General features: G+C 31.6%; 1 protein-coding gene, 1 long non-coding RNA gene and 2 other non-coding genes across 4 annotated transcripts; 2 read left to right on the top strand and 2 right to left on the bottom strand.

The window, feature by feature from the left end:
• Window positions 1-14,891: 14,891 nt before the first annotated feature.
• LOC108465622 (peroxidase 47) lies at window positions 14,892-17,138 on the top strand. Its single transcript, XM_017765994.2, has 4 exons — window positions 14,892-15,673; window positions 15,791-15,979; window positions 16,364-16,526; window positions 16,631-17,138. Exons 1-4 carry the CDS (start codon window positions 15,434-15,436, stop codon window positions 17,008-17,010), a joined length of 972 nt encoding a protein of 323 aa, XP_017621483.1. The 5' UTR covers window positions 14,892-15,433; the 3' UTR covers window positions 17,011-17,138.
• Window positions 17,139-20,878: 3,740 nt separating this feature from the next.
• Window positions 20,879-21,821, bottom strand: LOC128291826 (uncharacterized). Its single transcript, XR_008281758.1, has 2 exons — window positions 21,739-21,821; window positions 20,879-21,370 (listed from the first exon to the last, which is right to left on the bottom strand). It is a non-coding gene; the product is annotated as an uncharacterized LOC128291826 (long non-coding RNA).
• On the bottom strand, window positions 21,575-21,657 carry LOC128292080 (small nucleolar RNA Z199). Its single transcript, XR_008282065.1, has one exon. It is a non-coding gene; the product is annotated as a small nucleolar RNA Z199 (small nucleolar RNA).
• A 609-nt stretch (window positions 21,822-22,430) lies between the features above and the next one.
• On the top strand, window positions 22,431-22,504 carry TRNAI-AAU (transfer RNA isoleucine (anticodon AAU)). Its single transcript has one exon. It is a non-coding gene; the product is annotated as a tRNA-Ile (tRNA).
• Window positions 22,505-25,895: the final 3,391 nt, after the last annotated feature.

Raw genomic sequence — 25,895 nt, 5'->3', positions numbered from 1 at the left:
CATGCCCCGAGGCTCAACTCATTTCTCGCAATATGAGTTGATTTTTTGATGAACAGAAATTAAAACTACCTCAACGTATCTTGAGGCTCAACTTACCTCTCGCAACATGAGTTGATTTTTTTGAAAAACAGAAGTTGAAAACACCTCAGCGTGTGACCCGAGGCTTAACTCACCTCTCGCAATATGAGTTGATTTTTTTGACAAACAGAAATTGAAAAATACCTCAGCGTGTAAGCCAAGGCTCAACTCACCTCTCGCAATATGAGTTGATTTTTGAAAAGCGAATTGAAAACACCTCAAGGCATGTGAGGCTCAACTCACCTCTCGCAATATGAGTTGATTTTTGAAAAACATAAATTGAGCAGAAATTGAAAATACCTCAATGGGTCTTGAGGCTCAACTCACCTCTCACAATATGAGTTGATTTTTTGATGATAAATTGAAAATACCTCAATGTGACTTGAGGTTCAACTCACCTCTCGCAATATGAGTTGATTTTTTAAATTAAAACAGAAATTGAAAATAGAAATGGAAAACACCTCAGCGTCTTGAGGTTCAACTCACCTCTCGCAATATGAGCTGATTTTTTTGAAACACATAAATTAAAAAAAAGAAATTAAAAACAAAATTTGAAAGGACCTCGACGTGTGGCCCGAGACTCAACTCACCTCTCGCAATATGAGTTGATTCTTTTGAAAAGCAGAAATTGAAAATACCTCAGCGTGTCCCGAGGCTCAACTCACCTCTCGCAATATGAGTTGATTCTTTTGAAAGCCAGAAATTGAAAATACCTCAGCGTGTCCCGAGGCTCAACTCACCTCTCGCAATATGAGTTGATTTTTTTGATAAAAATATAATTTGAAAATATCTCAGCGTGTCCTGAGGCTGAACTCACCTCTCGCAATAAGAGTTGATTTTTGACAAACAAAAATTGAAATTACTTCAGCGTCTTGAGGCTCAACTCACTTCTCGCAATATGAATTGATTTTTTTTGAAACATAAATTAAAAAAACGAAAATTGAAAATACCTCAGCGTGTCCTGAGGCTCAACTCACCTCTCGCAAAATGAGTTGATTTGAAAAGCAGAATTTGTAAGGCAAAAATTGAAAAACAGAAATTGAAAATACCTCAGCGTGCCCTTAGGCTCAACTCACCTCTTGCAATATGAGTTGATTTTTGAAAACAGAAATTAAAAGTAGAAATTGAAAAACAGAAATTAAAAATACCTCGGCGTACCCCGAGGCTCAGCTCACCTCTCGCAATATGAGTTGATTTTTGAAAAGCATAAATTGAAATTACCTCAGTGTGTCCTGAGGCTCAACTCACCTCTCGCAATATGAGTTGATTTTTTGAAAAGCATAAATTGAAAAAACGGAAATTAAAAATACCTCAGCGTGTGATCTGAGGCCTAACTCACCTCTCGCAATATGAGTTGATTTTTTTGAAAGACAGAAATAAAAACATCAAAATACCAAAAGATGTCATCTGGTGGAACTCAGGTGTCCTTTCCTTTGATTCAGTACAGCTATCATCGAAACCTCTTATTCTGCTGAAATACATGTATATGTCATGCATGATCTTATCATGATATGCACATGTTTGCCTTAAATACCTTTATGCCTACATGATCATGCTATGCGCCTTGGGCTTGCTTGTCATATGTCCCTTTCCGTCATGATTTTTGATGATCTACGTTCATTGCTTTGACTCTTGACTTTCTCTTCAGGCCCTGTACCTGTCCTCTAGCTTCACGACTAATCTGCATTTCTCAAATATCGCTCTTTTGCCCCTGGTTGAACTTTGTTCTTGCTTTGAGGCTCTTGTACTTATCAAATTCTTATCCGGGTAATGCTTAGCACTTCTTTTGTTTAGAGTATGTCATTTCACTATTTATCATGTAAATGAACCACATAATGAGATGCATGAAAATGGTCAGGTAGGGGACAAAAGGATACCTCACATTTATTCATTTCAAATGTAGCAAACAAAGAAAGTTAATCAATGATAGTAAAAAAAGTGTCATAAAGAGAAAGGGGATCGCATTTCAACAAATACAAATGCTCTAGATATTCAACGCATGAACTCTTCCACGTTCCTCAATCAAGAATCTTTTCGAGCATGACTTTCTTGCATAAGAGATTTCGAGTTTTCAGAAATGCTTCAAATACTGTAGTCTCTCTGTTTGACCCACCGTTCAAAACGCCTTGCTTTTTAAGCCAGTGCTTGCTTCATTAGAACACTCTTTCGGGTTTTCATTCTAATCTTTTGTGTTAATCAAAACGCCCTTTTTGGGTTTTCACCTTGATCCCTCTCTCTTTTTCTTTTTTCTTTTCTTTTCTCTTTTTTTTAAGATGCCTTTTTTTTGGGTTTTCATCTTGATTTTCTTTTTTTTTAAGCATAATATTTCTTCACAGCATCTGAATTCACTGGATTTGGTAACTCCTTCCCATCCATCTCAGTTTGGGGCCCATTTTTCTCGGAAGTCCTTTTGTATTGAGAGAATCTTTCTCAGCACAAGTTCTCCTTCGTGGAATTCTCTTGGCCGTACTTTCTTGTCATGGGCCGCGACCATTCTCTTCTGGTACATCTATCCGTGACAAATTGCCTTTAGACGTTTTTATTCGATGAGGTTTAATTGATCATATCGAGCTCGAACCCATTCTACTTCTTCTAGTTTTGATTCCATTAAGACTCGTAAAGAGGGGATCTTAACCTCGATAGGTAGCACAGCTTCCATTCCATATACCAGAGAGAAAGGGGTTGCTCCCGTAGATGTTCGCACAGATGTACGATATGCATACAAAGCAAATGATAGCTTCTCGTGCCAATCTTTATATGTCTCGGTCATTTTCCCAATAATCTTCTTAATATTCTTGTTGGCCGCTTCAACAGCTCCATTCATTTTCGGGCGATAGGGTGATGAATTATGATGCTTTATTTGAAATTGTTCACACACCTCCTTCATTATCTTGTTGTTCAGATTCATGGCGTTATCTGAAATGATTCTTTCAGGCAAACTATATCGACAAATGATTTTCTTTTTCAAAAACCTGCAAACTGCAGTCTTCGTCACGTTGGCAAACGAAGTGGCTTCTATCCATTTTGTGAAATAATCAATGACCACAAAAATGAATCGGTGTCCATTAGAAGCTTTTGGGAAAATTGGCCCTATAACATCCATGCCCCACATAGAAAAAGGCCACGGAAAAGTCATGACGTGAAGGGGCGAAGGGGCTGCATGAATTTTATCACCATAAATTTGACATTTGTGGCATTTTCGTGCAAAACTAATGCAGTCACTTTCTATCGTCAGCCAGTAATAACCGAGTCTCATAATCTTCCCGGCCATAGTGAAACCATTAGCATGTGTCCCACAAATTCCCTCATGGACATCTTCAAGTATTTTTCGGGCTTCAACAGCATCTACGTATCTCAAGAGCACCTGATCTTTTCCTCTTTTGTACAGGATGTCCTCATCAAGAACGAATCCCGCTGCCATTCTTCTGATTGTTCTTTTGTCGTTCTCATTTGCTTGTTCGGGATACTTTTGATTCTTGACGTATTCTAAAATATCATGGAACCATGGCCGTCCATCTGGCTCTTTCTCAATGCTGAAACAATGTGCAGGGACTTCATATATACTCATTTGAAGAGGCATTATTTCATTTCTCTTTTGCTTTGAACATTGAAGCCAAAGTAGCTGGGCATCACCAATTGGTTTTCTTCTCGTGGGAGGTAATTAAAAGTTATTTATTCAATTCTTTAATCAATTACGCCACTAGATCATCAGATTTAACCAGTTTCGAGTCTCTCACTTCCCAATCTCCACGGATTTGGTAAATCACCAAGGCTGAGTCTCCGTATACCTCTAAAGTTTTAACGTTTCGTTCAATAGCTGCACGAAGTCCCATGATACATACCTCATATTCCGCTATGTTATTAGTACAGAAGAAGTTCAGCCTGGCAGTGAGTGGGTAATGGTTTCCTTCTGGCGATACTAAGACTGCTCCAACCCCATGCCCCAATGCGTTCGATGCACCATCAAAGCTCATCTTCCATGACTTCTCTTTTGGTGACTTGTATTCTTTTTCTGTAATGCACATCAAGTCTTCATCTGGTAAATCAAATCTCAATGGCTCGTAATCCTCCGTTGTTCGAGTTGCTAAGAAGTCAGCTATGGCATTTCCTTTTATCGACATTTGGCTCACATAGACGATGTCATACTCTGACAGTAAAATTTGCCATCGTGCCATTCTTCTTGAGAGTGCAGGTGATTCCATCATGTACTTTATTGGGTCAGCTTTGAAATTAACCATGTTGTATGATACAACATATATTGCCTAAGTCTCCGAGCTACCCAAACCAGAGCGCAACAGTATTTTTCAAAAGGCGAATACTTTGCCTCGTATTCAGTGAACTTTTTACTAAGGTAGTAGATCGCCTTTTCTTTCTTTCCTGACTCGTCGTGTTGCCCCAGTACGCAACCCATTGAATTTTCAAACACAGTCAAATACAATATCAATGGTCTTCTCGGAGTTGGCGGTACTAGTACTGGAGGACTAGACAAATATTGTTTTATCTTATCAAAGGCCACCTGGCATTCCTCATTCCATTCTCCCGGGTTATGTTTTCGAAGGAGCCGAAAGATTGGGTCGCATTGGTTGGTAAGTTGAGCGATGAATCGGACGATGTAGTTTAACCTCCCTAAAAACCCTCTGACTTCCTTTTGCGTGCGCGGAGGTGGTAACTCTTGAATGGCTTTTATTTTATCTGGATCAACCTCGATACTTCTTTCACTGACAATAAAGCCCAGCAATTTTCCCGAGGTAGCCCCAAACGTACATTTGGCCGGATTGAGCTTTAGCTGGAACTTTCTCAGTCTATCAAACAACTTCTTCAGGTTCACTACATGCTCTTCTTCCCCTCGAGATTTAACAATCATATCGTCGACGTAGACCTCTATTTCTTTATGTATCATGTCATGGAATAACGTCACCATAGCCCTCTGATATGTTGCCCCAGCATTCTTTAGCCCAAATGGCATCACCTTGTAGCAGAATGTTCCCCATATTGTTACGAAGGTAGTTTTCTTCATGTCCTCAAGGGCCATCTTGATCTGATTATACCCCCAGAATCCATCCATGAAAGAAAACAATGAATGTTTTGCTGTGTTAGCCACCAACGTATCAATGTGTGGTAAGGGAAAATTATCTTTAGGACTTGCTCGATTCAGGTCACGATAATCTACGCACATTCGTACTTTGCCATCTTTCTTTGGTACCGGGACTATGTTAGCCACCCATTCTGGATATTTGGAGGCTTGTAGGAAGCCAGCATCAAATTGCTTCTTGACTTCCGCTTTTATCTTCAACAACATCTCAGGCCTCATCCGTCTTAGATTTTGTTGAATGGGCTTGCATTCTGGCTTTAATGGGAGCTTATGGACCACTACATCTTCATCTAATCCTGGCATGTCCTGATATGACCATGCAAATACATCTTTGCACTCGCGGAGCAAAGCAATCAAATTATACTTGGTGCCCCCTGAAATAGTAGTCCCAATCTTCATTTCTTGCTTCCTTTTTTCAATTCCCAGATTTATTGTTTCAACAGACTCTTGATGAGGCAAAATCTGTTTATCCTCTCGTTCCACCATTCTTAGCAAGTCAGGAGACGAGACATACTCTTCAGCATTTTCTTCGGCTTCGAATTCTCCTAAACAAACAGCCTTCTCAAAATCGATTTCAGGACTCGAAACGGGTTTGTTCATGCTGTTGACATCTGAGCACCTGAAAGTTGAATAGAGAAAGAAACTATAGAGGGGCATCCAAATATTGGAACCAAAAAACAAAATGTTATGGCATGGCATGAGGCAAATGTAAGGATTGGCTATGAAATGAGAAAATGATTATGAAATTGGTGATAATGTGAAAAATCATGACAAAATGCATCTTCATTGATATTCATTTGAATGATAAAGAGCGAATGCAGGCTCTTACAAAAGAATTCTATTATATCTAAGGACATAACAGAATGTTAACGTTTGAGCATTACTCTGAAGACTTATAAACTACAAGAAGATCATCAGCAGTCCAATTGTTCAACCTGAAATCCAGGGGATAAGGGCGTATTCTTGAGACCTCTTTACTTGCGTTAGCTCCTTTGTTAATGACATTTATACTGACATTCTGAAGACCCCTTTCAATTAATAACAGCGTGCTTTGTATATTATCCTGTCTGGGGTATATCATTCCTGCAGATGTAAATGTTTTTGACAAAGGAGGGTACGTTATAGGCTCCCATTCTAATTCTCGGCCTAAGGCTCTTACAATCCGCCTTTCTCGATCTTTCTGTAACTATTTTCTTCTTTGTTGCATGTCTAGCTGGAACCCCAAACCGTATCAGGCCTTGTGGTACACTGGCTTTAGAGCCTTGACTATTCCTTGCAGATACCTTTCCAAACCTTTCCTTACTCGGGCTTCTTTTCCTTTGACCAAAGCAGTCATCATCTCCATCATTTTAGCTATTTGATCCCTTTGCTCAAGCGATTCCTCTCGAGATCTCACCATTAAGTCTCTTGTCTCTTGCTATGACTTAGCCAGTTGTTCTTGTAATTCCCTTTGGACTCTTTCCATTCTTTCTATTCTTTCATTGAACTCAGCCTAAATTGTTCTAGCTTGTTGATGCATTCTATATGAATGGCGTGATTCCAAATTTGAAGTGTTGTGACTGCGAATTATATGATTCTAACCTTAGCGAATGATCATGGGATAGATATATGCAATGAATAAATGAGTGCATAAATGAATGTCAATCATGAAAGATATGCAAGAAATGGGTGTTGATTTCAAGATAGCCTCTATTTAGGCATTTCATTCATCAAAAGAGTCTATTACATAATGCTTCGGTCACTCGTATAATTGACTCCTTCATTAGAAACCCGTTTTTGGCAACCATTCTCTAATCAACACATTCCTAACAAGATGCCTATAATACATGATGAAAATAAAGCAAAGACGAACAACCCTGATTTGTAGTCAAATATAGGCAAAAAAAATCATGGAAAATTTATCAAATTACGCTACCCGATCTAGTTTATTAAACCAACCCAATCCCCTTGCATACAAAGTGAAAGTGCAAAAGGTAAGAGGCGTTTCTCCCGTGTACTTATTTTGGTGACTATGGAACAAGCGAAGGTTCGGCATGGCTCTAGTTAGGGGGCTCGTACGGTTCACTATATGCGGTTTTGGTTCTAGATAGGTACTCGAATTGTTCGTACTATCGTCTACTAAGACTAGTACAAAGTCTCGGTCATGGCCCATCATAGGCTTACGAGATCAATTCGAAGGATTACATTTACTTATGCCTATGCGGAGGGACAAGTTAACTCACGAAAGCATAAGTCATATATAACCCGAAAGTATTCACTAGCCTGTACGGAGGGACGAGTTAACTCACGAAGGCGTATCGTTTACTTTCACTTAAACGGACGAGGCCCGGGTAGAGAGCTCATGTTATGCAAAGTTGCTTGTGCACGGTGTGTGGGGAGAAACTCACAAACCTTTATGTTTTATTTAAAAAACTAAACCAAAACTAAAATCACAAAAATTTAAAGCTGAAAAACAATCGGATAAAACAAGTTAGAATATATACAACACGATGCAAATGCATGATTTTTTTGAAAACAAAAAATTTGAGGATCACGACTAAATGTTAATTTGAACAAGGAACTTTGAAAATTTTGACAACGCGAGTTTAATTCGACTCGACTCTTAAAAAGGGTCCCCAGTGGAGTCGCCAGCTATGACGACGTAAAAATTTCTCTTTCGGTCGCTAATTGAGGCGATTATTTGAAAATTTAAAAATCGACTTTCGATTTTATTAAAAAAAGGGAGTCGCCACCGATCTTTTTTCTAGGTGTGACCGGACACCTAATAAATTATCCTTTTTTAGAAAAGAAAACTTATTCTTGCACAAAAATGAAGGCCAAATTTAGGTTTACGTCAAATGCCAGAGAAACGTTGGGTTCGGGAGTCGGTTACGCGCGAGGAAGGTATTAGCACCCTCGCGACGCCCAAAATTGATATCTTATTAAACACGTGTTGTCTTGATTTTCAAAAATACGAATTCAATTTGACATTTAAGTGTGATCCGATTGAAGGAAATGAGAAGTTGTAAGTTTTTGGTTTTTTAGAAGAATATCCCGTTTTTAACACAAGCCGACTAACTTCACCCAACATAGCGATGAAATCAATGACTTAATGTTAAAATCGAACATTGCCTTATTCTTAAAATTAAAATGTAAAAAGTTTCTAAAATGATAGTAAAAAAATCTAAGAATATTATTGTAAAAATGCGAATAATGATGTGAATAATATAAAATATTAAAATATCAAAATATTAGAATAATAATAATTAATATTGACAAATAAAAAATAAAATAGAAATAAAAGGTGTACATAATATATATATATATATATATTAGAAATAACAATGATGTTTAAAAATAATACTATTAATAATACTACATAAATATGTACATATATAAAAAATAAATACGTGATAATATTAAAAATATGTACATAATATAGTGTAAAAATACATACATAATAAAATTAAAATATATACATAAGATAACATGTAAAAAATATATATATATAAATAATATAGTATTAAAGATATATATATACGTAATATAGAATTTAGAATATACCTAATATATTAAAAGAATATATATATAATATTAAGAAATATAATAATAACAAAAAAAAGAGAGAGTGAGAGAGTGGGTGATTTTTTACCACAAGGTAAACCACCGTCCAGATCATTTGGATCATGCATGGCCGCCATCATCGGTGCCACCGCACCGTGCAATGGGACCTCAAAAAACTTTTTGGTAAAAATGGATAAGCTTCCTCCTTTTATTTTTACTTTCGGATAAAAGAAACAAAATAAGATTAAAAGAAAAAATGATAAGCAAACAAAGAACTTAAAATGAGAATAGACGAAGAAACCTCTTTTGCTTTGATTTTTGATTAATCTCTAAAAAAACTACTCTCTTCAAAAACTAGCCTTTACAATAACTCTTCTCCTTGATTACTCTCAAAAAATCTCTCAAAAATCCTTTACAATAACTTTCTCCCCCAAAACTTCTTCCTCCCCTAAATACAAAATATGAGAAGGCTTATATAGCCATTTACAAAATATTTTTTATTGTTTATGTCTTCATTTGTAGGTACAAGTGGTGGTGGAGCAAGTGTGGCTAGTGGAGTAGGTAGTGGAGCAAGTGTGGCTAGTGGAGTTAGTGGTGGAGCAAGTGTGGCTAGTGGAGTTGGTGGTGGCAAAGGCTAGGATTTAGTTGAGAAAAGTTTAGGTTGTGGGCTAGGGTTTTTTATTTTGATTTGGGCTTAGGATTTGGGCCATTGGGGTTGTGATGTAAATTGGGCTTTGAGTAGTTAAGATTTTGGATTTTGGGTTTAATTTTGGTAGGTTAGGTAAGGCTAAATTGGGTTTTGATGTAAATGGGTTAAAATTGGCCTACAACAAATATAACATCATTTTATGTTTATATATTTCATATATAAATAATTACATTTATCCAATATAAAATAAATTGATGTATTCATTTATTTAAATGTTAATAATTAAATCAAAATTAAAGTTTCAATTATAAATTTGAACTAGAGTTTCACATGTATAATTGCACCAAATTAAAATTAATGTATACAATTGCACATTAAATCAAAGTTTATGTACAATTTTAAGATTTATCTCATAAAAGAATAGTTATACAATATTCAAATAATAACAATTAAAATAGTAACAATATAATAGTAAAATGACAACAAAACAGTAATAAAACAACACCAAAAAAGTGGAAACGACAACATTTGTTTCTTTTTTTTTTTTTTGCAAATTTAGGTTAAGGCAGGCTCGGATAAAAAACTTACATGAGGCCTTACCCATTTAGAAAATGTGCCTTGTTTTTTTGCTCAAGCCTATTTTTTAGACTTATATTTTTGCTCAAACATTCTCACTTTTCGAACAGGCTTTTGAGCATAACCCACCCCATGACCAAGTCTAGTTGGATAGAAATTTAGGGATTTTTTTTTATTCCCCTTTTAGCTATTGTATTATTCGTTTCTTTCTTACTTTTCCAACGTTTCTTCCTTCTCCTTTTTGTTATTTTAGTATTTTGTATAAAAACTTTTAATACTATAAATAAAATTATAATTTATACCAAAATGACTTTATGTATAATTATTTTTATCAACAAATTTATTATTTTACATAAAAATAAATTTGATAAAAAATTTAATTATCCATTATATAATTATTTGATATAAATATAACTTTAAGGGAGAATATTTGTTGCTTTGTTAGTGTATAAATTTCATGTGCTATCGGTGAATAATAAAATAATGCATCACCACTAAATAAAACAAAAAAATAGAGGAAGACTTATAAATAATTACTAATAATATTATTCAAACATAATTAAATATTAATTAATTATAAATAAATACTAAATCCTAAATCTTAAACATTTAAACCCAATATCCTAAATTAGGAGATATTAATATTTATTTATAATAGTTACGATTAATGTTTAAATAAAATTATTAGTATTTATTTACAAGTCCCCAAAATTTTTTCAATTTAATGATGACATGTTATATTATTATTCATTGATGGTGCATTAGACTTATACACCAACATTACATCAAATATTTTTCCTATCTTTAACAACATATAATTTATTGAACCCCATGTAATAACCTGATGGTTAAAGGTGTTAATTGCACCAAATGTGACCTCGGTTTGAGTTGTGCTAATTGTGATTATTATTCAAGATTTACCTTATTATTAAACTTCAAAAAAACATATAATGTATTTATTAATTTCATAAATCAAATAAAATACAAATTTTGTTATATATTTACACCTTTTGAGTAATGCTTGATGTTTTCATTGTTATCTTCATCGTATTCTAAATCTCAACCATCCATCTCTTTATATTCATGTTCATATAAACTTTTTTATATAATGTCTAAAATTAGGGATAAGTAAAATTCGATTTGATTTAAAAAATTCAATAAAAATTTAAATTTTAAATTAAATAGTTCGAGTTATTCGGACCAACTCGAATAAAAAAAATCAAAATTTTCGGAACTCAAATATGAATTACATAATTCGAGTTATCCGAAAATTTGAATAAGAAAAAATAAAACTACGTCATTTTTATAAATGTTTACCCATCAACCTTACTTATGTAGTTAAATAATCTTGTATTTCATCTACTAGTTAAATAATCCGTTCATATAAATACAACATTTAATAAAAATAATAAGATTCATTAACTCGACTGGACTTGATTCGAAATTTTTTTACTCAATTCGACTCGATCGAATGCTCACCCCTAATCAAAACTACTCATAACCCCTCCCCAACATTTAAAATAGAAAGATAATACGCTTCAACACACTCGAACTTATATTTTTCTACATTAATAATAATATCGATACTAATCAAACTGAGACTTAATTCGCATATACACATTCTAAATTAACATAAAACATATTTTCATTTAAAAAAATGAAATCCAAAAAGGATTACTAAAATCCAAAAGGAGGTAGATGGAATTTTTGGCGCAATGATAAGGCCGTAGAGTAGGTAAACGCGTACAAACCACTCAATGGGACAATGGAATGCACGCGCATTTTCCTTAATTTAACCAATTCCTTTCCTATAAATTCAAATTAAATTATTTATTTCATATATTATTAGTCTCTACCAATATAATTTAAATAATAGAATTTAATGTCGATATATATATTTTTAAAAATAAAAAATAAAAATACATATAATAATATTTAAATTTTAAATAAAAAATTTTCAGGACTAGCGATCAAATACTAAATCATAAAATACATACCAAACTCCTCAAAACTCAAAAAGATGAATGGAAACCAGCTGCATGCCAATTCCCATGCACTTCCCCACTTTAGTTGACTCCTTGTATTTACAATAATTGTTCTTACATTTTTAACAAAAAGAATTTCTTGTACAACCTTTTATTTTTCTTTATTAGTTAATTATTTCTATTCTTTTTAATCTTCATCGTTTTAATTTTCTTAAATTTATTCATGGTCACTAAACGTGTGAACGTCTGAACTAGAAATATTACAGTAAAAATATAAATAATAAAGCAGCGATACCTACAAGTATATGGGTCAAATTGTAATATAGTATAATATTACAACGAAACATTTTGGGAAATATTCCGAGAATCGTACCTAAGGGATTGCAGATTGGAGAAATTTTATTATTAAATTAATTATAAAAATAATTACTAATCTAATTGAATCACAAATCAGAAGTGTTGACGCGAAAAAAAATTAATTAAACTAATTAAATTAATTAACTTAAAATAACTTAATGGAATTTTCTATTCCTAGTGTCGATGATGCGCGTTTCTGGCCTATGATCAATTAAATCTCTAATTATCAATTAAATCATTAATTACCTTCAATTGAGTTATTTACCACCCTTAGCTAAGAATACACTTTCGGTCTCATCTTCACTAAGGATTACCACCTAAGTCACCCTTTCGGTCTCTTCCTAGACATGCAGATACCCTTTCAGCCTTACCACTTGACACAAGTTATACCCAACAAGATACCCTCTCGGTCTCACCTGTTTAGATATTCTACTAGGGGCATCACTCCCTAATATACTAAGCACTCTTGAATAAACACCTAATTTTAGATAAATAATTACTTAAAAATAAATCAATTCCATAACCGAATTATGCAAAATATAAAATATGCACAAGACTTTATCCCAATATTCATATAAATGTTAGTTGATCAAGTTAACAGAATAAAAGAATAAAGAAAAGAGAATGCTCATTAATAATTAACGGAAGTGTTGTTTCATAACAATCTTTGCTCACAATCATCTTCACATCGAAATAGAACAGTTATGATTAAGCGAACATAAGAAAAACTAAAATAAAAACTAAAGAGAACTGAAAATTAAAAAAATATGAAAATATTGTTTGACGGCTCCCTAGGGTGAATCCTTAGGTTGACTCCCCCCACCTAACGAGGTTATAAGGTTGTTTATATAGACCAAAAAAAAAATACTAAGAAAAAATCCAAAAGGCTAAAGTGCACATTCAATTATAATGTCAATTAGAGTTTTAGGTTAGAAAAATACTCTTAATTGCTCTAAAAATCGTAGCCACGGCGCACAGGAATTTTTGGCTACACAGAAGTCAGTGTCGCGACACTAGGTTCCGGTTTCGGAACACCGATGCCTATTTTGTTCCAGAATTTTATTTTTTGCTTTGATCTTCGGTGTCACGACATTGGGTGCCTGTGTCACGACATGACTCTCGTCCTTTGTGTTTTTGGACTAGAAATGGCACTCTGCACACTTAAATAGCCTATTAGTCATTCTTGAGGCCCAAGTTGGCCTAACGGGTTGTTGAAACACTAGAAAATGCTTAAAAACACTTATTTTGCTAATAAGTAGGACGAAGTTACTAAAACGAAAAACGAAACAAAATGACAAAAAAATACTTAAGATCAAGCTCATTAAGTACCGAAAAGACTCTAATTTGCCACAACAAATTGTGACAGATACAATTCAAAAATATAATAAACATTAATTGTAGAAAAGGTGATGAACTAATTATGCAATTTACTCCAATTTTGGTCTCATGGTAACTTGGAATTAAAATATGTGCAACAATAATTTTGTTTTAGCAAACTTAACCATACTAAATTAGGAAAGAAAAGTTGTAATTCTAACATGCATTTCAATAGTTAAGTTTGCTTCATGTATCTACTTCTATGCTTTAAACACTTAAATGGCACTTGATATCCACAATATGTATGGTGTATTTCCTAAAGATGTTAAATGGTGTTATCTTGCCTATGTTAAATATTAAAATTTAATCTCTTCTAATTGGATGCTTAATTAGAGAACAGTTAACAACATATCAAATGGGAATTGAGAAAATTAACTAATTAAATGCATGATGAAACATTTAAATTTTAGGGTAAATTACACCATTAACTGTGTAAGTTTTCGTTTTAGTCACTTTATTAAAAAAAAAGTTACAATTTGGTTACTGAATTCTTTAAAAGTTTTTATTTACGTCACTAGGCTGTTAAAATTGAGGTTATATGATTTTTTTTGTTCGCACTTCCTGCACCAATCGAAAGTTCTCTTTTCCCTTCTCTTTTAAAGTTCAGTTTTTTTCTCATGAAACAACTTTGGATGTTACAAATCTCGAACCAAAATTTAAACATTTTTTTTCTACCATCTCCAACACTAACCTCCAAATTGACTTGGATTTAAGGTATGTTTTTCTACTTGCCGATGGGTACTAATTCACAGCACCAGTCATCGAATGATTGCTTGAAACTTGCTAGCAGAATATTTTTGAGAAAAAAAAACTTAACAGCCCGGTGACTTAAATAAAAACTTTTAAATATTTCAGCAACTTAAATAAAAACTTTTAAATAAAAACTGTGACCAAATTATAATTTTTTTCTAGTTAAAATAAACTTTAATATATTGTAGAGGCATTATATACACACAAGTGGGTCAAAACGAAGGGCAAACTTTAATATATTGTAGAGGCATTATAAATAGAAATTACATGATATATACACACAAATGGGTCAAAACGAAGGGCAAACTTCAAAGGGAAGAATAAGTAAATCACCACAATGTATATATATGATAAATATATAAAATGGGACAAGAGTCCAGTCTTTTAGGTGAAAAAAGAAAAAGCAAAGAGAAAGGACAATGATTTGGTGGAGTCGTTTGAGTTTTATATATGTAGGCCATTTGCAGCCGCCCACCCCCACTAAACCATAGAGGAATAGGAATTGTGTGGAGGATGAGGTTAATCATGTCTTCTCACAAATTTTCCGCTCAGCATATGATTTGTTTGGAAAGTGGGATTTTGATTTGGATCATGCATATATGTTTCTCTAATTAATTACTTGTTGATTTTGTAAAACATTAATGTTTGACTTTAGTTTCCATGTTTGACAATCTTCAACCTATCTAGTTATTACATGAGTCCTGTTGTTGCCAGCCGTCATTAATTTTGGCTAAGTTGGATTTCACAATCAATTTAGCGAATTTGTCTACGTGTCCCTCTTACGTGCAAATCAACATGCAATTAACCTTAGATTATCATATTCATTAATGAAGAAATTTGGTGGATGAAGTGATAGACCACCACTATCTTCAACAAAGTTAAAAAAAGGTTTGCCGATTCATATGTGGACCAACTTTATGTATATACATCTTATCATGCATGTGTGTATATATAAATGTATCTCCAGCTAGCCTTGTAGCAAGCTAAGTGATCTCTCTTGAAGTAGTTGGTCATTGTATATACATAATGGTGTTGAACTTAGTGAAGATGATAACGATGGCTAATATGCTAAGTATGTTTATATTAATGGAGGTTGTGGCGGGTGGGTTTCGATTTGGAGTTGATGGTCTTCGCATGGACTACTACATAATGAGTTGCCCATTTGCTGAATCCATAGTGAAGAGCACTGTTAATAGAGCTTTGCAAGATGATCCAACGTTGGCAGCAGCTTTGGTTAGGATGCATTTCCATGATTGCTTCATTGAGGTATCTCTTTTCTTCCTCGCTTTTCAACTTTCTTTTTTTTTTCCCAATTTATAGTAAAGTTTCAGCTTAAATGGGATGGTATAAATGTGTTTAATATTGGTAATTTGTTGGGATTAGGGATGTGATGGCTCCATTCTGATTGACTCGACCAAGGATAACACAGCAGAAAAAGACTCACCTGGAAACTTGAGCTTGCGAGGCTATGAAGTTATTGATGACGCAAAGGAGCAGCTGGAAGATCAGTGCCCTGGCATTGTCTCCTGTGCTGATATTGTTGCAATGGCTGCCAGAGATGCCATTTTCTGGGTAACAATATATCTATAAACTTTATGGATACTAAAGTATTAATAGTCAAATTGTATTCTTTTGTCCCCTCTATTAAAAAAAATAGATAAATTAGTTATTGTATGTTAAATCGAAGAGTACATTTGTTATTTTTTATTAAAAATTTATCCATTTGCATTGTTAAAAACTGTCGTGCTTGACACAATAATCAAATAGTAATATGTAACTTTGTGTCCTTCATGTTACCAATTTACTATTTCATCAAAGATTAATTTACTCATTTTTTGAATAAAAGAGTTAAAATGTGATTCAATTCTTAATACAGATGTGTTTATGATACTTTTACTTAATATAGAGATGATTGGTAGGTTGTTTGAGTTAATTATGATTATAATAATATGACAGTCAGGGGGACCTGTGTATGATATACCAAAAGGAAGAAAAGATGGAAGGAGGTCCAAGATAGAAGACACCATAAACCTGCCATTCCCCACCTTCAACACCTCAGAGCTCATCAGCGCCTTCGGCAAGCGAGGTTTCACTGCTCAAGAAATGGTTGCTTTATCTGGTAACTAAATTGTGTTAAATATAAATTAAGTGTGGTTATCACACTTTGATACACAGCTAAGACATCCATCCAACTCGAGATTGGTGTGATTGAATGTAATGCAGGGGCACATACGTTAGGAGTGGCAAGGTGTTCGTCCTTCAAAAACAGATTGAGTAACGCAGATGCTACCCTGGATTCGGAATTCGCCAAGACGTTGTCCAAGACATGCAGTGCCGGCGACAACGCGGAGCAACCGTTCGATGCCACGCAAAACACCTTCGACAACTTCTACTTCAACGCATTGATAAGGAAAAGTGGGGTTCTTTTCTCCGATCAAGTACTGTATACGACGCCGAGAACAAGAAACATTGTGTATGGTTACGCCATGAACCAAGCTATGTTTTTCTTTGATTTCCAGCAGGCAATGGTGAAAATGGGGAAGGTTGATGTTAAGGAAGGATCTAATGGGGAAGTTCGACAGAATTGCCGCAAAATTAATTGAAGTTTATTATACTAGTTTGAGTTCTACAGCTTGATTTTCTGTAATCTAAATTGTATCAACCACAAATTCTGCCATTTCTATGTTTATGGTTACATAAAAATTAAATAATCCATAAATTACTTTACCTACTTCTCGCTCTTTCACAAAAGATTTTTAATTTCACCAATAGGTTTAAATAAATATACAGATAGTAAACCAACTATCAAAATTTTTATTTTAAATAATTATAATAAAAATTTACAATTTAGACACTTGATCATTTTAGTCTAAAGTCTCAAATAAATTTGACATGATATTTTTCTTTTAAATTCTGATTTTCCACGAAATAACCAATAAAATTCATGTCATTATAATTCATTAAAAATATTATCATTTTCATCCCAAACTTTTAATTTAAATTAAATATGGTATAACCCTAAAAATTTGGGAGATCTAGGGTTCTGGGCATCTGATTTTCTAAGAGATCTACCCGATTTCCAGTTCTTTTCTCTTGCTTCATCCATCTCTATTTGTAATTGAAGATTGGACACCAGTACCTTTAATGCTCTAAGTATCTATACATATTTGACCCATACTTTATTTAATAACTAAAATCTAATAAACTTTAACAAAATTAGATCACTTTTAATTTGAGCTAACTTTTATGATAATAAATAATAACATATAATTATTCTTATTATATATGTAATGTCTATATTTTTCAACATTGTCCCCACTCCATAGAAGGCCACCGATAGACCAAATAAAAATAAAAGATAGAGAGCCCGAACTCTTAAATTTTTAAGATTATACTTTATTTAAATTAAATTAAAAGTTTAGGAATAAGATGATAATCTTTTAATAAATTAAAATATATGAATTTTATTGTTTATTACATAAAAACTCAAAATTTAAAAGAAAAATGTCATGTCAATTTCCGTTTGATATTTTAAGTAGCAACCAAAATGATTAAACTATATAATATGGATATCTAAATTTCAAACTTGTGTTTCTTTCATTTAGCATTTTACCATAAGAATATATATATGAATAATTTTATTATAGGTTCTCGTCATATTTATTTTTTTGACATAATACTTATAATTACTCATAACCCCTCACCAATCCATAAAGAAGAGGATAATGCACTTCAGCACACTCGAACCCACGTCCTCTATATTAACAATAATACCTATAACAATTAAGTTAAGACTCAATCAACATTTTACGGTAAGAATATTGAATTTAAATCAAATTTAACTTTTATCTAATGTTTACTTTTTTAAAAATGAATAAATGAATTAATAACGAAAAAGTTATAAGTCTAAAATAAAATTGTTAATTTGAGGGATTAAGTTATCGTTATAAATAGATGATCCTTCTATTATTAGGTCACATACACATAAAAATTAAAAACTAGGTTAAAATATGTTGTATTAATCCAAAATTGTTGAATTTAAAATTTTAGTTTAATTATTATCGTTGTTTATAATTTCAATCAAAGTTTGTTGATTTAATATGTTTGTTTTTTTGTCAATTAAATGTAATGTCATATAAGAATAGTCTAATCAACATGTCAAGTTGGCCAATTTTGTCAAAAAAATTAAAAGATTCTTATTCGTCACATCTCGAGATCACAGAATACTGTTGTTGATCATATGGTCAAGTCTATGGCATCATGTTTTACAAGGATCCAATGGTTTGAAGAGCCTCCACAATCAGTTCGTGATTTAGTTGAGTTGGATTATGTTAAAAATGTGAGAGATTAATGTAATCTTTTAATTTCACCTTAGACTGTCATTATCTACCCAAAAAATAATGGCAATAATAATAATTGGACTGAGGTTTTTAAGTAAGAAAAGTAAGGACTTCATTTTAAATTTTTTAAAATTTTAGGTACAGAAATTAAATTTCAATTTTTATCCAAGTACAAAGACTAGCAACATATTTTTAACCAAACAACTGATAGAAAACTTTAATCATCAATTATTAGGGTTTACCTAACAAAAGAAAAAAGGTATCGAGAGAGGAAAACCAATTTATCATAGTGTTCTTCGTTGATTCTAAAGACCTGCTCTAATTTTGCAATAAGTAATTCTTTATATTTATGAAAATTATATTATTTTAAAATTTAAAAATATTTAAAATTTGATTAATAATAAAAATATGTAATTTTACTTAATTCACCTTAAAATAAATTACTTACCCTACACATCAAATAAAAGAGTCAATAGTAATTTACAAATTATCTTAAAATTTAACTATCTAGACAAAATTTTTCTATAATATAATTTAATAGCACAATATATCACTGCAATAATATTACAAATAACAAGATGGAAAAGTTGCCTCACAAAGAATATGATAAGTTTTTGGGATGATTCCACTATTTATTGTACTAAAAGATCTTTTATGAATTTTAAATGTGGAATTGGGCTATTTCAATAACAACTTACGTGGGTGGATTGTTTATTTGTGATGGGAGTTGCTATAAGATGAACAGATAATATTTATTATTATTATTATTTGACTACAGTTATGATTTGTTTTATGATATATTTATATAAATATACTAAGTGTGGGTTTGAACTTGTGGTACGTTAAGTTTATTTTTTTATTTCACGCTATAATATTATCATAATATCTAATATTATTATTACTATTATTTTATATTAACCGAAGATAAATAAATTGCCTATTCACCTTAATTCTAATATATGTAGTTAATTCATGTGTTAGTTCGAAACATCAACAATATGATGCTCTTAAATTTTGTAACATTATTTTGTATTTTAAAGTAAACTGAATTTATTTTTAAATTTTTAAATTTCTTTTAGAAGATAAAAGGTGTTGAATCAACATAGGGGCAATTCTTATTTTTAAAAAATAAAATTCAATGTTCATTTTTAAGCTTATCCATGGGTCGAGTTGGACTTAGATTAAGCCTTAACAAAATTTTAAGTCCATTTGATAGACCCAAATTTAAGGTGAGCATTTGTTCAAATCAAATGAACAAATTTTGAATTAATTGAATTACAAATCCTATTTTATCATCTTAACTTGATTTGAAATTCAAATCAAATCAAATATATTTGTTCAAATTAAATTTAAAAAATTACTTTAAATCCTTGTAGCTACTGTCACCCACCGTAATCAAATTTGTTACCCACCGTAGTCAGATTTGTTATTAATTTTCATTCCTTAATAATTTATTTATTAATATATTATATATAGGTTAGCTTTTTACTTGTTTAGTTGCTTCAATTATCTTTTGATTCTTATCACCGTGTGTTTTGAAATTAAAATATATATTAAATGTAGAAAATATGATTCTTTAATAAAAGTTATGTTAAAGATAAAATGTAAAATCTATATAGACAAAAAATTCAACACAAATATTTTATGTTATCATCAATAATTCAATTTTAAAAGAAATTGATAAATATTTAGCATGATTAAACAATTCAACAAAATGTGAAATTTAGAATTTAAGAGGAAAGTAAAAGTTTAAGGAAAAGTAAAAGAAAAAAGTTTGAAGGGATTAAGGGAAGTTAAATTTTGTAAGGAAAAAAGTTTGTCCATCCAGACCTGGATCTAAGCCTAAAATTTTATTCAAATCAACCCGAATAAAAATGTTAAAACCTAAGTCAGTCATGTTCTTTTGTATTAATTTTTTTATGTACCATTTAAAAAATATATAATACATCAAAACACTAAAAACATTAAAATAAATATTTCCTAACAAATTAAAAATTAATTTTAATAAATCTTTATTATCCAAAAAATAACAATAAAATTATAACAACATAATAGTAACATAATAGCAAAACAATAAAAAATGTAACAAAACAATAAAAAACAAAAAAAATCTTACCCAAACCTCAACTAGTTTTCTAAACAAAATTTATTTATTTTTCTAAATTTATTTTTCAAACTTATATTCAGATACCCAAAAAGAATCTTCGGGTGAAGTGGGATGATCCAACCTATATACAGATATATTCTTTTTCATGTTGTTTTCACAAATATTGTCAAGCAAATTTTCACTTAAACTAAATTCAAGCCTAGTAGAACCAGCCAATCAAGAAAATCCTTTTGTCGAAGCCCAACCAAGATGAGGCTAGGCCTATTGAGCTAAGTGAGCAATGGATAGCTCTAATCTCGACAACAATATCACTCGCTACATTTTCCCTGTTCTACCAATCAACTTTCTATTCAAACAATCAAAAGACAAATGTTGCATTGATTCAAAATAGAAAATGAAATCAAGAATTCCAGCTAATTCACCCTCTTCAGAGCCTCTACTTGTAACAATAACAAACATCATATTCACTAAAAAAATGGCCTCTCACAAGTCTTCTTTCCAAAACAATCTCAGCAGCTATTACGTACCAACATTCAAAGCATGTTCATCAATAAGCAACAGCTTAATAGAAAAAAGAAGAGCAATCAAGGCAAAGAAAAGAACATCTTTCTCTGGTTATTTTTAAAAAATTTAAAGAATTAGAAAAGAAAATCAAGATATCTTTATTATTTTGCCAAAACTAGAAAAAATAATTTGGCATCTGAAATCAAAAGAAGAAGAGATCATCAGTGACTTAAAAACGAGGAGGAATCATGGGAATGAATCCATCATGTTGTTGGTCTTTCAGACTCATCATTTGATCCTTTTTTTTTTATCATCCAATCGCTAAAAACCATGTAAAATGCTATCTTCTTCTTCCGAAAAGAACACATATAATAGCTTACCCAATGGGGAAAATGCAATTGGAGTGCATTTATAGACTCGAAGCCGACTGCCGCACCCTAAAACCCTGGAACTTTTGGAAAAGATGGAAACCCTAGCATTTATTCATTTAGATACCACTAAACGCAGCGTTCCGTTCCCACTCAATAGAGTAAAAGAGTGTGTCAAATTTTAGTTTTGGTCCCTCTATTATGCACAAAGTATAGATTTAGTCATTATACTTTAATTTTGCATAAATTGATTTTCCACTGCTATAATGTAATTAGTTAGTTCAAATAGTTATTTTTTCTTAATTCTTTCTTCAACTAACATGGATTCTTTTAATTGAAATTGTTAACACTACCCATAATTCTTCTCTAGCTCATAAATAAAAGGATAATGTGTTTCCGTGTATTTGAACTCACATCTTCTTGCATTGACAATAATGCTCATACCAGTTGAGCTAAGGCTCAATCGAAGTATCATTAAGTATTTTAATTAAGTTTTGCATGTATTTATTTTGTGTCTTAATTAATTTTTTTAATTATTTTGAAAATTATGAACTAAGCACGAGTGATAACATTTAACAAATCGCAATTTACTTACAAACCCCCCATCTCTGTGAAGCAGAAATAAGTAGAATTGAACAATTTGCCAATACGCAGCCTTTTTCTTTTTTCTACATATAAAAAATAAATTCAAAAAGGCCGCAAGTGGCCTATTAGCTCAGTTGGTTAGAGCGTCGTGCTAATAACGCGAAGGTCGCAGGTTCGAAACCTGCATGGGCCACTTTTATTTGTTTTTCCCTTTTACTATTTTTTAAAGACATATATTTATTCCGCTTTCTGCTCATTCGATGCCTACATGGGCCACTGCACATTTCACTTGGGCTTGGTGGACTATTTTGCTGTCAAAATCTAATTTTAAATTTTAAAAATAAATGACATTTATAGGATAAGAAAATATTATTATTTTATTATTTAATGTCATCTCTCTCTCAATCACATATATATATATATATACATACCAATCACAAATTGAGACATTCCCAAAAATTTGTGTGGTGAATATGGTTTGAAAATGTTTAATGTAGTACTTAAATTATCAATTTATATATTATTTGATATTTTTGCTGATAAAGTTTTTGATTAACTTATGTTCTATTTGAACAAGAATGAATTTTCTTCTTGGCCATGGGAAGAATTTAGTCTCTTTGATGTTAGTTGTTTATGGCCTGCAAAATTGTGACATATTCGACAAAACAACAATTTGATTCGGTTATGACTCTCAAGTGTTTCAATCGATCCTTGTGATTGTAGAAGCCCAAATTGCTCGGGCCCGATTTTATCAAAACCCAACCAAACCTCTAAACCCACTAAAACCCTTAACTCATGACCCATTTACATCTACCCAAACCCATTACAAAACTTAAACATTAAACCCAATTCAAAAGCCCATTAAGCCCCCTAAAAAAAAACCTAACCCAAAAAAAAAAAAAAAAAGAAAAACCTACCCAAAAAAAAAACCTAACCCAAAAAAAAAAAAAAGAAGAAAAAAAAACCTAACCAAAATAAAAAATAAAAAAACCTAGCCACCTAACCACTTTTCCACTTGCCCCATTTTTCCTCCCATTGTCTACCACCACCACCTACAAAATAAACAAAAAAATAATAGAAAATCATGTAAAAGATGGCTATAAAAAGCCATTCAAAAATCATGTAAAAGGGAGGAGGGAATTTTGATCAATACAAAGAATTTATCTTCAAAAAATACCTAAAGGTGATTTTATCTTCTTTATTATTTTACTCTTATTTTTATTTTTATTTTTTTCCTTTTTCGAATCTATTAATCTATATATATACATCATAATAAAAATATAATAAAATATATATACAAAACAAATATAAAGGCGCCGGCGACGACGATGACAAACATCGACCATTGATGACGCCCTGGCCGATTCCCTTCCCCCTCCTTCTTTCTTCCCTCTCTCTTTTTTTTCATTTATTTTCGTATTTACCTTAGATTTCATATTATTTTGCTATTTAATTTAGCTTTAAATATTAATCATGTTATATATGTAATATTGTTATCACTATTATTTTTATATATTGTTATTATTATATTATATTTAGCTATATATATATATATATATATATTCTTTATGTTCCGTTTCTTACTATTGTATGCATATATATCTATTATTATATTTATTATTAATATTGTTAGCATTAGTACTTTTACTTAATGTGTATGTAGATATACATGTACATATTAATAGTTTTTATCATATGTGTATATTGTATATATTATATTTATATTATATATATATTCTTAATGTTATTAGTTGTATACTTCTTGTATATTTCCATGTATATATTTTATATTGTCTCATGTACATACTCAAAATACTATTATATATATACGTATTTTTAATACCATATCATGTATATATTATTATATTTATTTTATCCTATTATATTTATTATTAATATTAGTACACATATTTTATTATAGGAGTATATATATTCTTTTCTTTATATAGTATTATTTTCATATATCGTTATATTTATTATTATACTTATCATTTTTCTCTATTGTTACTTACTATTTTGTTTTAAATTATTATGTATTATTTGGTATATATCGTCTTTTATTATTACTCTTATTATCATTATTAGTACATGTCCATTATATATGTAGATATTTTAATACATATAAGTACATATTCATGTAGTGTCGTTAGCATATATATATATAAAATATATTTTTCTGTTATTAATATTTCTAATATATGTTGTATATTTTCATTTTGGTATGTCATGTATATATATATATATGTATATGTATGTTTTATGTATATATTGTTATTTTCTATTGTCATTATGAATATATTATTTTTCTTATTATATTGGTAGTACATCATTTCTATTTTTTGTAAATATTAATATTGTTGTTTTAATATTCTCGGTTTAACATTTCATTATTAATTGCATCGTTGTTTTGTATTATTTACAATTCTTATTTTAAATAATGTTTTACTCATAATTTTTAATTTCAATAAATAAGACAACATGCCGATTTAATATTAAGTCATCGATTTCATCGCTATGTTGGGTGAATATCAATCGACTCGTGTTAAAACGGTACGTCCTTCTCAAAAGAAAACGAAACTTGAAATTTCTCGTGTTTTGATCGGATCACGATTCAATGTTACTTTGAACTTGCAATTTTGAAAATTAAGACAATACTTGTTTAATAAGATACCAATTTTGGGCGTCGCGAGGGTGCTAATACCTTCCTCACAGAATCAAACTCGAACCCAACTTTACTTTGGCTTTTGACGTAGACCTAAATTCGGCCTTCATTTTTGTGCAAGAATAAGTTTTCTTTTCTAAAAAAGGATGATTTATTAGGTGTCCGGTCACACCTGGAAAAAAGATCGGTGGCGACTCCCTTTGTTAATAAAATCGAAAGTTGGTTTTCAAATGTTTAATAAATCACCACAATTAGCAAGCGAAACTAAATTTTTTTTACGTTGCTACAGCTGGCGACTCCACTGGGGACCTCCATTTTTGAGAGTCGAGTTGAATTAAACGCGTGTTGTCAAAATTTTCAAATTTCCGTGTTCAAATTAATATTTAATCATGATCCTTAAGTTTTGTTTTCGAAAAAATCATACATACGTATCTCCTAATTTGTTTTATCTTTCATTTTAGTTTTGTAGTTTTAAAATAAATGGAAGGATTGCAAGTTTCTCCCACACACCGTGCACTTGCATTTTGCATAACATAAGCTCTCTACCCGGGCTCTGTCCGTTTAAGTGAAAGTAAACGCTATGCCTTCGTGAGTTAACTCGTCCCTCCGCACAGGCTAGTGAATACTTTCGGGTTACATATGACTTATGCTTTCGTGAGTTAACTTGTCCCTCTGCATAGGCATAAGTAAATGTAATCCCTCGAATTGAACTCGTGAGCCTGTGATGGGTTATGACCGAGGCTTCGTGCTAATCTTAGCAGATGATAGTACGAGCAATTCGAGTACCTGTCTAGAACCAAAACCGCATATAGTGAACCATACGAGCCACCCAACTAGAGCCATGCCGAACTTCCGCTCGTTTAGTAGTCACCGACATAAGTACACGGGAAAAACATATCTTACCGTCTATTTCTTTTACATT

The sequence above is a fragment of the Gossypium arboreum genome, chromosome 4 (assembly GCF_025698485.1).
Source record: "Gossypium arboreum isolate Shixiya-1 chromosome 4, ASM2569848v2, whole genome shotgun sequence".
Taxonomy (NCBI): Eukaryota; Viridiplantae; Streptophyta; class Magnoliopsida; order Malvales; family Malvaceae; genus Gossypium; species Gossypium arboreum.
Note: the sequence above shows the minus strand (reverse complement) of the source record. Positions and strands in the feature narration are given on the sequence as shown.